The sequence below is a fragment of the Acipenser ruthenus genome, chromosome 4 (assembly GCF_902713425.1).
Source record: "Acipenser ruthenus chromosome 4, fAciRut3.2 maternal haplotype, whole genome shotgun sequence".
NCBI lineage: Eukaryota > Metazoa > Chordata > Actinopteri > Acipenseriformes > Acipenseridae > Acipenser > Acipenser ruthenus.
This window is the reverse complement of record NC_081192.1, coordinates 62,966,130-62,980,287: the sequence shown is the minus strand read 5'-3', so window position 1 is coordinate 62,980,287 and position 14,158 is coordinate 62,966,130. Positions and strand designations below refer to the sequence as shown.

The window sequence follows — 14,158 nt, the reverse complement described above, 5'->3', positions numbered from 1 at the left end:
GAGTCAGTGGATACCCCCAGCCACACCTATCCTTTCGCAGCTCATGCGCTATTACTTACCTCAAAATCAGAGGCTCAGTTCTATTTCCGCACGGGTCTTAGCCTGCTATGTGTTTAGTGCTAAATGTCCTAACTAACCTTCTACTTTCCACCTGTTTTCAGATTCCCTGAGGGAAGCTCTCTGCTCCCACTGCGAGCGGCTTTGCATCTGCTACCTGTTCTAGTCGGGGATGCTATCTATGATCTAACAAGCTATTCTTACAGCCCGGGCTCCTGCTCTGTGAATTGACCATTGATGGCGGGAAGCAACGAAGTACAAGGAGCTTGATAAGATGTAAACTCAAGCTGTGTAGCAAAATTGGTAAGCATTACATTTAAACACTGGTGGGGGCAGGGGGGGGGGGGGGGGGGGCACTTGTCCCCACAACTCTGAGTCTCTTTAAGGCATGTAAGAGGAGGTATGTCTGTATATTAAAAAAAATCCCTTTAACCTGAAAAATACATAAATACTATATTGTTTTTACGTATTTGACTTTTTTCTGATTGATGAAAGAAAATCTCTGTTCTAGTACACACCCTCTGAATAGGGTTGCCAACTGGCCTCATAATTCTGGGACATTAAGACAGGTGAGCAGCTTCAAATAATGTGATTAATTGTTTAATTCAGGTGGCGATTCTATCGGGAGAGCATTGTAACGTATTAAAATCGTATTGCTTGAAATTTTATATGGTAAACAATATCAAAATAGTGGAACCCTATCCCTGAATGTTGTCTGTCAATGTTTGTCAGTGCTATAGACTATGCTTGGCGGTATCTGAAAAATTTAGCAAGCGTATTATTGTTTGAAATTGAATGCCTGTAAACTGTAAATATACAGGTATGTCTGGGCTCGCTTTTGTGTTCCATCTTTATTTACTGTAAAATACTGTAAATGCACTTGTTAGTCTACAAAGTTTGCTGGACTTATTTTTTGTAAGCGATTCACTGTAAAGCATTTCTACTTATAAATGTATATAAAATTGCCATTAAAAAAGAATGCTAGTTATTTCATGTTTCTGCCGTTTCAGATCGGTATTTTTATAAAATAACAACATAAAACGCTGTTTATATTTTCTTAACCTTCATAATTAAGCCACTAGAATTACATTTCTGCAATTTTTCATGCTTTGGTTGCAACTGAGCTGCATATTTTGAATAGCTCGCCGCAATTTATGTGGGGCCTTATTTATTTTCAATACTATTTCACGAATTGTGTTTGGGTGGAAACATTAAAAATAGCACAGAGGAAGCTAAAAATATGTTTGTCATATTATTTTACAGGAAATTTTGACTTACTCATTCTTCAATTAAAATGTTATTAAAAAGGTTGAGATTTTCTTTCAATTACATTTTGTTACAAATAAAACTGGTGGAGTGCTATTGTTTTCTCCCAATCAAAGTGTGGGAATCTTTCTATTAAAGTACTATATATATAATATACAGTATATATATATATATATACACACACACACACACACACACACACACTGTATATATAAAGCTAGTACATACCAGCACGAACGTCTTCTTCCTTTTGCTCAGCCCCAAGTAAAAAAGTAAATGACAAAAACATAATGAATGCGCTCAACATCCATGAATTCATTGTATTATAACAATTGGTAGTCCTTCCGCACCTTGAAAGAAAATAAAAAGCAGATGGTGAAGTGCTATACATACTGTAGTTATTACATTCATGATTTGCTTTTTTCAGTCATCAAAAAAGAACACAATAAACAAATAGACAGAGCTGTAATATGTAGCACATTTAAGAATAAATAAAAAAGTAAAAGAAAAGAAATTAAAAGCTCACACATTTACCCGGAAACATAAAGACCGACAAAATCAAAGAACAATAAAAAAATATGCCTCAAAAGCTCTACATATTTATAAAGATTTTAGATTTACAAAAAAATAAAATACATACATTTATGAAATTATTATTATAATTATTATCCACCTTTTCAGGTATTCTTAACAGCCACATTCCATTCAACAATTGCCCACACATTCGAAGAAGAAAAAACTCCATTAATTAGTATGTGTAGGACAACAGTATCACTCAGGTCTTTTTCCTGAAATGCGCTGCACCACATGTTGCCCAAGGTCCTTCCTGTATATAAGTTATGTTTCATTTAACAGAGTAAAAATTATGCAGTTTTGAACCAGTTTCTAACGCACCACTGAAAATGACTTCTGGTACGTAACGTCATGTTTGCCACCATTGTGATCTTTTTGCCAACATTTCTAAAACCAAATCAACTACAGACAATTAAGAACTTAACGTTACATAACGTTAAGTGGTGGTTACAGTGGATGCTACTGTTTAGCATTTGCAAGCTATTAGTAATTGTAATTTTAATACTCTTCATACTTGTTTTATACCCTATTATGTGTGTCTGCAAAACTCTTGCTCTGTTGGTGTTTATGCTTAAATCATTATTTGTCAGGCTTTTGACTCTTCCAGGCTGATTTTATGAAGCTTGGTGATGAAGCATATTAGAGCTTTGTTATATACTGAAGTCCATAGATTTGCAACAGTGGTATGTTTCCTACCTCACTTCACAAAATCAATTTAAGGATTCTGGAATAGTTAGTAAGCATGGTAAATAATAATATAAGCAGAAACAACAATATGGAATTGTACAAAACACACATAAGGATATTTAAAGAACTCAGCATGTTTTCTTCTCTTCTTTTAGCCAGTTTTATGATGTCTTATTATTTCAATAAGACGTTCAAGATAATCTTTAAATGAAAAGATTGGAGACGGGATTCAGGGGCTAAGAAAACTACTAGGTCAGGACCACACCACAAAAAAAAAAAACAATAAATCCTTCCTCCTGTCTGTTCTAAAAAGTTGCTCACTCTCTCATTTCACTCTATTACACACCCACAGGCTCCGGCTGTCTATCAGTGATACGTCACACAGGGAGAAGAGAGCGGATCACTACTCTCGTGTGGCTAACACACACACACTACCGAAACTAGAACAATACAGAACAATACAGATAACGTGAAGGCACAGGACCAACAAAACAAGACAAACAAACAAGATAAAACAAGTCCTGCCAACCTGAACTGACCAGGTTTCCTACAATATGTATACAATGCTGAAAGGACATCTTTCGAAAAGTTTATGTTGCATCTCAATTGATTTAAATATGTTTTACAAATGTTTCTTTTTCATCTTTATGTATTGTTCTTCCCATTAAATGCAACAGTATAATCAATTGATAACTTACCCGTCCCTCAGAGTGAAACATGGTTCCATTGGCACTGCCACGACTTGAGAGATACAAGGCATTGGGGCTTACCTCCATTTAAAAAAAAGAGATCACGCTCCCATCATGCATGAAAGACATGTTTTTCTCTATCTATCTTTCTTTTATGACAAAAATACTTCGCTTCCCATCACACACGCGCAATACAAAGACCTGACACTTCACACATTGAATTTTGTTCTAGGAGTAGTACTGAAGCATACACATTACCCAAAAAAGGGGTAAAACCCCACCCCCCAGTCATCGGTCTTCCACATTGAAAAAGGCACTTTAGAGCATGCTTATAATAGCAAAAATCTCTTAACTGTTGGCGGGCCAAATACAATTTCTGACATTCCCTATCCCTACAACAACGACTCCATTCACTGTGCATAGTGAGTGAACAAGAAAATATGAGCACTCAAATTATTTCAACTTTGTATCCAACGTTAACTGTAGTAACACAAAAGACCAACGAGATGGTTTATTTATAGCTATATATCACTATCGCAGAAATTTTGAGCCCCCATTATTTCACCCTAGCCCTAACACCGGGCCTGGAACGAAGTGCAGTTGTCGTTGCAATCCATTAACATAAATTACAATTTTCACGCTGTTTTAAAACAAAGTGTACGAATACCGGTGTTACAGATTAGTATTTTCACAAATAGAGCACCAGACATTATCAAATACATGATTTATGAATGTTGCTTTTAACTGTCAATTGGTTGACCTATTTGACAATTTTTACCTTGACTATCCAACTCTAGATTAGAAATGTTCGGCTAAAAAGCCTCTTTACTCTTCTATGACGCAATGAAATTGCAGAGAATAGGGATGGAAACTCTGTAGCCTGGGTGGTTGAAAAGGCAATGAAACAAAGGCAATGCTGTAAAACAATAAACACTGGGTACACTCTGCCTGGTCATATTTAAGGAGTCCCTCAACTAATACAAAGTTGGTTCTGTATTCATGATATTAGGATGTGCACTGATGATTGTCTGCAATTATCTGCTTCTGAGAGACGATAATTGGTGTAACATAATATTAAAATAATTAACACCCAAATAAACTTTCCACTGATGTCTCTGCCAAACACAGTACTGTAGCTTTTCTTAATTTACAATTTGTTCCTATCTATTCTATTGCAGAAAAATAATAAAACAAATCAGTCCGAAGAGGTATGATGCAAGTTTCAGCATTAATCACCTAGGGTACTGTAACAGGGCGAGGTGCCCTGTACATTGTTTTGTTTATTTTATTTTAGAATGGAGTCCCCTCCGCCCATGTGCAGTGTATTTTGTATTTGTTTTGTTTTATGATTTGTTTTATTATATTTAAATGTATGACGACGAGCGCCGCAGGATTTATTATTTATGTATAGATGACGGCGTAGCCGTGTTTTGTTTTAAAATCCTCGTGGAAATGCGTGGCTGTCAGCTGGCGATTACTGAATTAGCTGGCAGTCACGCATAGTCATGTCACCTGTTATAAAAAGCCTGCAGCTCTCCAGCTCAGGGTGGGTGTTGTAGGAGCGGAGAGAGAGAGCGGAGTGGAGCGGAGCGGAGCGATCGTGTGAAAACAAAACTAAACTAAACTAAATTAAATTAAATTATAACATATAGGAACAGTGACAGCGACTGCCCAGCCTGACCTGTATGGTTTATTTATTATTTATTGTTTATTTTGTGTTCGAGATTTGTTTTTGTTTACTCTTTTATTTTGCTCTGTGAGCGCCAGTGTTTTTGTTGAAATATTTATTTTATTTTTGTGATTTAAAAATAAAAAGACGCCCCGCGTCACTTACTTTACTCTGCAGTACTGGTTTGTTTTTGTTCCTGCTTCTGCCGTGACGTCAGACCATCGGTCACCCTGTCACACGTGGTGTCCAGCGTTGACGCAGGCAGAAGAGGGTACTGCAGCATTTTCATTTTTTTTTCGTTTTTATTGTGTGGAGAAAGGAGGGTGAGGAAGAAGGATGAGAGGAAAGAGGAGGATGAGGAGACAGCAGCCGCTGCAGCAGCAAAAGCCGCAGCAAGTCTGCCTTACCTGCCTGTTGGGGGAGGAGTGGTGCTTCAACTGTGGGGAGCCATTGCACATTTCCCCTGGCACCTTCCCCATATGGCAGGAGGAAGGGACACGGACAGAGGTGAGGAGGAGGAGGAGGCAGAGAGGAAAGGTGGAACAAGGGGAAGAGGAGTGGTGCACCAACTGCATGCGGTACGGGCATGAGGAGCACCACTGTCTGGAGGTCTTCCAAGACACGGACCTGGAGAGGGAGACGGTGCGTCCACAGCCCAAGAGGGAGGAGACTGAGCGTCCACACCCTAAAAGGGAGGAGGCTGAGCGTCCACAGCCCAAGAGGGAGGAGCCGGTGCGTCCACAGCCCAAGAGGGGGGAGGCCGAACGTCCACAGCCCAAGAGGGAGGAGCCAGTGTGTCCACAGCCCAAAAGGGGGAAGGCCGAACATCCACAGCCCAGATACCTGCCAGCAGAGGGAGCATGCCTGCTGGTTCCATCTCCGCCGCCCTGGGAGGACTGTGTGTCGCTCCCACCTCCGACAGCAGAGGGAGAATACCTGCTGGTGCCACCTCCGTCTCCGGGGGAGGACTGTGTGTCGCTCCCGCCTCCGCCAGCAGAGGGAGAATACCTGCTGGTGCCACCTCCGTCTCCGTGGGAGGACTGTGTGTCGCTCCCACCTCCGCCAGCAGAGGGAGAATACCTGCTGGTGCCACCTCCGTCTCCGGGGGAGGACTGTGTGTCGCTCCCGCCTCCGCCAGCAGAGGGTGAGGTCCTGCTGGTTCCACCTCCACCACCATGGGAGGACTGGGTGTTGCTCCCACCTCTGCCAGCAGAGGGAGAATACCTGCTGGTGCCACCTCCGTCTCCGTGGGAGGACTGTGTGTCGCTCCCGCCTCCGTCAGCAGAGGGAGAGTTCCTGCTGGTTCCACCTCCACCGCCCTGGGAGGACTGGGTGTCACTCCCACCACCACCACCAGCAGAGGGAGCATGCCTGCTGGTTTCCCCGCTGCAACCAGAAGGGGAGGAGCCCCTGCCGCCTTCGCAGCGAGAAGGGGAGGAGCCCCTGCCGCCTTCGCAGCAAGAAGGGGAGGAGCCCCTGCCGCTTTCGCAGCCTGAAGGGGAGGAGCCCCTGCCGCCTTTGCAGCCTGAAGGGGAGGAGGCCCTGCCGCCTTCGCAGCCTGAAGGGGAGGAGGCCCTGCCGCCTTCGCAGCCTGAAGGGGAGGAGCCCTTGCCGCCTTGGCCGCCAGAAGGGGAGGAGGCCCTGCCGCCTTGGCCGCCAGAAGAGAAGGAGCTCCTGCCGCCTTGGCCGCCAGAAGAGGAGGAGCCCCTGCCGCCTTTACCATCAAGAGGAGAGGAGCAGGAGCTACCTCTACCTTCACCACCACCACCATTGGGAGAAGTGGAGCTCCTGCTGTCACCTTCATGGCCAGGGGCTCCCCTCCCACCATCACCATTGCCTGGGGATGGCTGTTCTGCATCGCCTGGGACTGCCTTTTGCTCCATACAGGGTACAGGGTATGATGGAGAAGTGGAGCTCCCGCTGCCGCCTCCATGGCCAGGGGCTCCCGTCCCAAGTTCGCCTCCCGAGGGTCCGCCGCTGCTGCTACCGTCGCCTCCCGAGGGTCCGCCGCTGCTGCTACCGTCGCCTCCCGGGGGTCCGCTGCTGCTGCCATCGCCTCCCGAGGGTCCGCTGCTGCTGCCGTCGCCTCCCGAGGGTCCGCTGCTGCTGCCGTCGCCTCCCGAGGGTCTGCTGCTGCTGCCGTCGCCTGGGGTCGCCAGGGGTCCTGGGTCGCCTGGGGTCGCCAAGGGTCCTGCTTCGCCTGGGGTCGCCAGGGGTCCTGCTTCGCCTGGGGTCGCTACACTGTGGCCGGAGCCCCATGAAGGGGAGCTGCCGGCCATGAAGAAAGGGGGGGAGGTCAGGAGACCAGCTCCCCCAGCCGCACTTTCGCGACCGGAGATCATGTGATCGGAGCCCCACGGAGGGGAACTGCCGGCCATGAAGAAGGGGGGGGAGGTCAGGAAACCAGCTCCCCCAGCCGCACTTTCGCGGCAGGATCGAGTGTGGCGGGAGCCCCGGAAGAGGGAGCTGCCGGCCACGAAGAATTGGGGGGTGCCAGAGATTCCACCCCCCAGAAACAACATGCTTCCCCCTCTTCCGGGACATTGAGACTGAGGGGGGAGGTGGCCATTGGGGCCATGTGTGCGTTGCACAAGGGGGGGGGGATATGTAACAGGGTGAGGTGCCCTGTACATTGTTTTGTTTATTTTAGAACGGAGTCCCCTCCGCCAATGTGCAGTGTATTTTGTATTTGTTTTGTTTTATGATTTGTTTTATTATATTTAAATGTATGACGGCAAGCGCCGCAGGATTTATTATTTATGTATAGATGATGGCGTAGCCATGTTTTGTTTTTAAATCCTTGTGGAAATGCGTGACTGTCAGCTGGCGATTATTGAATTAGCTGGCAGTCACGTATAGTCATGTCACCTGTTATAAAAAGCCTGCAGCTCTCCAGCTCAGGGTGGGTGTTGTAGGAGCGGAGAGAGCGAGAGCGGAGCGGAGCGATCGTGTGAAAACGAAACTAAATTAAATTATAACATACAGGAACAGTGACAGCGACTGCCCAGCCTGACCTGTATGGTTTATTTATTATTTATTGTTTATTTTGTGTTCGAGATTTGTTTTTGTTTACTCTTTTATTTTGCTCTGTGAGCACCAGTGTTTTTGTTTAAATATTTATTTTATTTTTGTGATTTAAAAATAAAAAGACGCCCCGCGTCACTTACTTTACTCTGCAGTACTGGTTTGTTTTTGTTCCTGCTTCTGCCGTGACGTCAGACCATCGGTCACCCTGTCACAGGTACAGACTGGGAAACATTCAAACAAATGAATAAGAGAAGACATCTTCTGCATGATAAACAATGTTCTATAAATGAGAAAGAAATCAGTACTGGGGAACTTCCATCATTAGAACCAGCCTTGTGATTGTATGTGATGCGAAATGAATTCACTGATACATGGATTGCAAACCAGTGTGCTTACTGTATGCATGTACGTAACTGTAACTTGCTCCTGCCTTCCTCCTGGGACATCTTTGTAAACAAGCTCATACGACTTTTTTCAGCAAATAAAATGTTAAATAAAGTAAAATAAAATAAATGTCTATGGCAGTGTAATAGATCTGCTCCTAGTGGCTTATGAGTTAATAATACTGACATCAGCAGAAGACATGTGCAGTACCTACCTCTTGATTACATGCCATTTCACTAAATGTGTATTTAGAATGAATATGCCTTTAAAAGGTAAGGGAACAGTAAAAATAAATAAATGTATTAATAAATATAATAAAACCAGTGTATAACTTGCACAGGTTTATAAGCCCCCCCCCACCCCAACCCCTACCCCAACCCCTACCCCAACCCCTAACCCCTTTTTGAGACAACCATTTCTGGAAAAAGCTTATAGGTCACACTGGTGTACAAGTCGCTCCCCCCTTTTTAGGGACCCCTAAAAATACCTAGAAAATAGAATTATACAAATGTTTTTAAAGTAAGTAATTCTGGAGGATATCCTTATAGTGTTGTTTTATATTTCTCACGGGTTCTCAAGATCTATCAATACACTGTTTATCATCTGATATTGTTTTGCCACCAAAGCTGTAGTAGAACATATGCCTGCGCCTTCAGAACATTCCAACACACTTAGCTGTGTACAAGCCCTCATCTTGTCAATGCACCCCTTCAATTATTCACTAAAAATAGCTCTTTTTGACTAATGTGGGTATCTATATGTGAAATTGTATTACCCCTCTGTTTAAATGCATGTGTATGCTATTCTAGAGCGAAATAGCCATCAATTTAATATCCTTCAAAGAAAAATGCAAGGAAAAACATTTCTTTTTATACAATATGGGACTTACAGATGAAAACCTAACTGTCCCATACATAACAGGTTTCTGTTACCTTGGACACTATAAATATCACTATTTGGTGGCAATTTCCTGCACAATGGCTATTATTGAAATACTGTGCTGGTGCTGGTATTACTGTACTGTAAGTAAAGCTGATCCACATTATCTTTATTCATAGGCAACACAATAACAATGTTTATAGGAGCTCAATCAATCTGATTACACATACTACAAGAATACAAATGACCGAATCCGGTCATTGTAAAATTAAAACAAGAAATCCCGTCATGGCTCTTAATAGGTTTCTATTCCATAGGCTGTCCAGAAGTCTAGAAGCTCATTTTTGAATTTCAAAAAACTTATCTGCAATTATTGCGGGGGTCAAGCATCACATTTTTTAAGTATCCCTCATCAATGTTAAAGTGATTTTAAAAAGAATAATAAGTGTAATATTCTGATACTAACACATATGCAGTATTTCCCCTTTAAAACATCAGGTAATGTAAATCAGAAAATGTTATGGATTAGACTGGGTGATGATTTAACCGTTAACTGTGCCTCACATAAAGTTATATGCCGCAGAAAAAGGAAGGTCAACCAACCATACATGCATATATCAGTAATCAGTGAGGTCAACCACAAAGTGTCCAAAACTGAAGAAGCATCTGATTGATGATTCATGTTTGAATAATAAAACTTTAAATTCCTGTATCACAACACTATCATTTTTGACAGCTACAGTTTCTGCTTTTTTTGCACTGATTTGCATGTGAATATGCAAGTGCCAGTGCATTTGTCAGTTCAGATGAATAAGAGTTCAATTTGATAAACCTATAAATGCCAGGATAAACCACAGCTAGAGCACTGTACACCACAGGAGAACCTTCACTGCATCAACCACTTCTCTGTGGTTATCCTGGGATTACCACTTATTGTAAAGATGTTTTTATCATACTGAACTAGTTGGTCCCCTGCTGTTACAAGTTAATACATCTCAGAATAAATGTAAAGAATTTTCAAATAAAACGCTGTTAACTCAAATGCTTTGTATCAGAGAAGATCTGGATCTCATTTGCAAGAGTTCCTTGACATATCCACTACAGTAACTATTCAAATTCCAATTTCCAAGAAGCATGTGGAACAATTAGCCACACAAACTCAGCGTAAGTGTTCCTGACATCAATAATAAAATATCATACACACATGGAAGAAAAGCACGATGGAATGAAGGAGGTGCCATGGGACTACAAGCATTGAGCCACTGTATATGACATAATAAAGACGCTCCTTTTCAACTTTGGGAAGAAAACGCATCACTGTGGGACATGCAGATAGTCCCTATTGCGTATCCCATATACCTGCGACCTACAGTAAAAGCTTCTTTAATTTTACTAATGTATTTCATGATATATGAAAATGAAGAACACCATTAAATATGTCACTAACCCTGTTAGAAACATAATAAATGCAGTGTCTGTGAAGAACACATCCTAACCCAGCTATGAAAATGCCTTAAATGTCTGCAGACTTTAATGAATGATGGCAAACTTTGCATTTATTAGGTAATTCATTCGAATTATTTCAGAAATTGAGGTTGAATTGAATAGAAGCATTTGGTTCTTTAAAAAAAGTTCATCCTGTTACAAATTTGCAGCAGTGGAGCTATCTTCTGTTCCTCTGTCATTCGACATTCTACTTGCATTTTGCTTAGCAGAGCCAGCAAACACATTTCAAGTGAGCAGGAAGCAATTTTAAAGAAGATTGAATGAAAATAGGCAGGCAATTTGTATGAATATTAGGAAATACCCTGTGGCTAGTCATATTACTGGCAATATATTAGAAATATATTAGCAACAGACTGCAGAGGCCAGGAAAAAAGCAATGTAATGAACAAATGTTTTATAGGTGGATAATACATGCATATATTACATAAAAGAAAATAATCAAAGTATTTGGTATGATTTTATTAATGTTACTATTTTTTAATCCTTCAGCTAAACAGAGCAGACTGTTTACAATCTTGATACATACGTTTTTGTTTTAACAAGTGCAGTAAGAAACGTGTATACAGTATTAAATCATTAAAGTATCAAAGCTTTTCAGTTGCAGTTCACAAGTTACTGTCAGACGAATTCTAACAAAGGTTAATTTGACTTTATTGTTCTTATGTTGTTTATACAGCAACTTTTTTATACGTGAAATTTAATTTCATATTTTATTTGCCAAAGCAAACAAAAATATTAGTACAGTATTCAATATGACTTACCTTGCTTCCAAAATGTATGTGCACTTCTGAAACATGTAGGTTGGGGTAAAATCCTTGCAGGTAATGTATGTCTGTCAGTTCTCGCTAATATCACTAGAGGGAGACTAACGTACAGATGAACTCCTGGTTTTACATTAACAGCAGCAGAAGCAGTTCCTTTATACTTCACCAGCCTGTGACGTCTTCCAGCTTCGAACAGATAGGGCACTCCCCAGCGTGGACAGTAAGTGCACTACAAACACTGCAGACCGGGGGTTTCAACTAGTGATGGGCGTACCCATGGGTGTACTTCTAACGGGGTCATCATAGTGGGTACGCAGGATAACTCAGAAATGCAAACATTAAAATGAAAGGAAAAGAAAATAATGACCTCGATTTTTTTTTTCTTTTTATGATATTATATATAATCGCTAAACCACGGTGCATAAATATTTCACTTTTGTTTAGCAGCAAAGTTACAGTCTGACTAGTTGCAACATTTTATCACCTGTACGCATGCTTGATTTCGATTGCGTTGCGTATGATACAGAGTAGATCCAGATTATCCTGTGTACCGTTTCTCGGGTCAAAATACATTTTTTACTTGGAAAAGAAAAACGAATGAACAAAACACAAAGCAGTCTACAGAAATTGGCAAGCCACATGTTCACATGTGAGTTTTCACACAAGGTTTTCGGACTTTCTTGTGTGACTTTTCACATGTGGTAATTCACATGTTTGTTTTCAAATGTGATTCACATGTTTATTTTCACATGTTCCATGTGAATTTTCACATGCACATGTGAAATGTTTTGTAAGATTATTTAATATTTGTATACAATTATTCTCCACAAATCAAGGTGAATATTTTTCCTGCTTTTGTACCATATATACATATACACACAAATTGACATTACACAGACGCACATTGACACCAGATAAAGTCCTTTTTGTAAAGTTAAATTAAATGTATTCCCATATATGAGTAACATAGACCAGACAATGTGAAATTAATAATTTTTAATACTGTTGCAAAATTACAGTAACACATACATCAACACATTTTAAATTTAAACAAAAATACGTAATTAGGAATTTAGATGTCCATTCTTACAAGATTCCATTTTATCTTGCAGCTGTCCTTTCATCCCTCACCTTTTGAGCCATGCAGGCTTTGATGGTTGTATCATCAGTATGAGGGAACCTGGTTTTCACATGATCTGCAAAACAACAATAGATTTAATAGTACTATATGTCAACAGGGGGTTTCCATCCAACAACATGCTGGTTGGGTTGATTGGTCTCTCTAAATTGTCCTCTAAGTCTGAACCACCCTGTGTGTTTGGTGTGTACAGTATGTGTGTGTTGCCCTCCATGGAGTCCTGTTTAGGGTGTAATCCCGAGCCCAATACAATAGTTGTATGTCAACATCACAGGGTCATATAAATAATAATAATAAACAAACATAATAAATCATATAACAAAAGTAATAAATAACATTAAATACTTTTACTTTTTCTTACATAATAAACAATAATATTACTATAGCACAAAGGTAATATGTAAGTTGCATTGTATAGTTTATTTTATCTATTTAATTTTTAAATAAATGTAGAGTATAAAATTATAGTACAGAATTATATTTTATATTTGAAAGTATAGAACAAAATTATATTTTTTTTGTGAAAACACAATATACCTATGTGGTGGTTGTCACAATGTAAACTAATCAAGTGTGGTAGATAAAATGTTTCATGGACAAATTGTGCCTGAAATATACATTACCTATTACACTGTGTAACAATTTTTTTTTTTTTTTTTTTTTTGGTTCCTGGGTAGTAAGTGTTATTTCCTAATTGCTTATGCCTCAAAAGTATAGAAAATGGCTATTATTCCCCACAAACTTTGCTTTTGTGACCAGGACAGTGATATTTTGAAATGTACCTATTTTCAAGAACATTCCAGATAGATTCAGTGCTGAGTAAACTTGGAGTAACTTCTAGAACTTTCCAGTAATATAAATAGTAGTATAAATACATGGGCCTTAAGCCCACCAGTTCAGTTTAGTTCCAGCTGCCTAAGTGGATACATATCTGCATTTTTCTGAGATGGCATCAAGGTCATAGGAGACTTCAAAATGGTGGCATTCCTGATGGGTCTCCAAGGCGGTTTTACCAAGTTTCCCTGCTATCTTTGCCTTTGGGACAGCAGGGACACCAAGGCGCACTACCACAGGCAGGACTGGCCACAGCGGACCGAGTTCTCTGTGGGGAGGAACAACGTCAAGTGGGAGCCACTGGTGGACCCCCGGAAGGTGCTGATGCCACCACTGCACATCAAATTGGGCCTTATGAAACAATTTGTCAGAGGTCAAAGGTCAAAGCCGGTGTCTTCGTCGGACCACAGATGAAGAAGATCCTGGAGTGCAATGAATTCCCCAAGAAGCTCACTAGTAAGGAGAAAGCGGCTTGGAACAGCTTTGTCGCAGTGGTTCGGGGCTTCCTGGGCAATCACAAGGCCGAAAACTATGTGGAGCTGGTTGAGACTCTGGTGAAGAACTACCGCACAATGGGCTGTAGGATGTCCCTCAAAGTCCATATCCTTGATGCTCATCTTGATAAATTCAAGGAGAACATGGGAGCGTACTCGGAGGAGCAAGGCGAGCGCTTCCACCAGGATAT

The 14,158-nt window shown here is 41.2% G+C and overlaps 1 protein-coding gene across 1 annotated transcript in view; it reads right to left on the bottom strand.

Moving 5' to 3' along the window:
- The window catches only part of LOC131737011 (collagen alpha-1(XXI) chain-like), a 37,666-nt gene extending 26,023 nt beyond the window's left edge, over nucleotides 1-11,643 (bottom strand). The window contains exons 1-2 of the mRNA XM_059023432.1: nucleotides 11,499-11,643; nucleotides 1,552-1,673 (exon numbers count right to left, since the gene is read on the bottom strand). Of these exons, the coding sequence (XP_058879415.1) occupies nucleotides 1,552-1,673; nucleotides 11,499-11,533 (157 nt within the window). The 5' untranslated portion in view covers nucleotides 11,534-11,643. The remainder of the gene's footprint in view (nucleotides 1-1,551; nucleotides 1,674-11,498) is intronic.
- Between the last annotated feature and the right edge of the window lie 2,515 nt (nucleotides 11,644-14,158).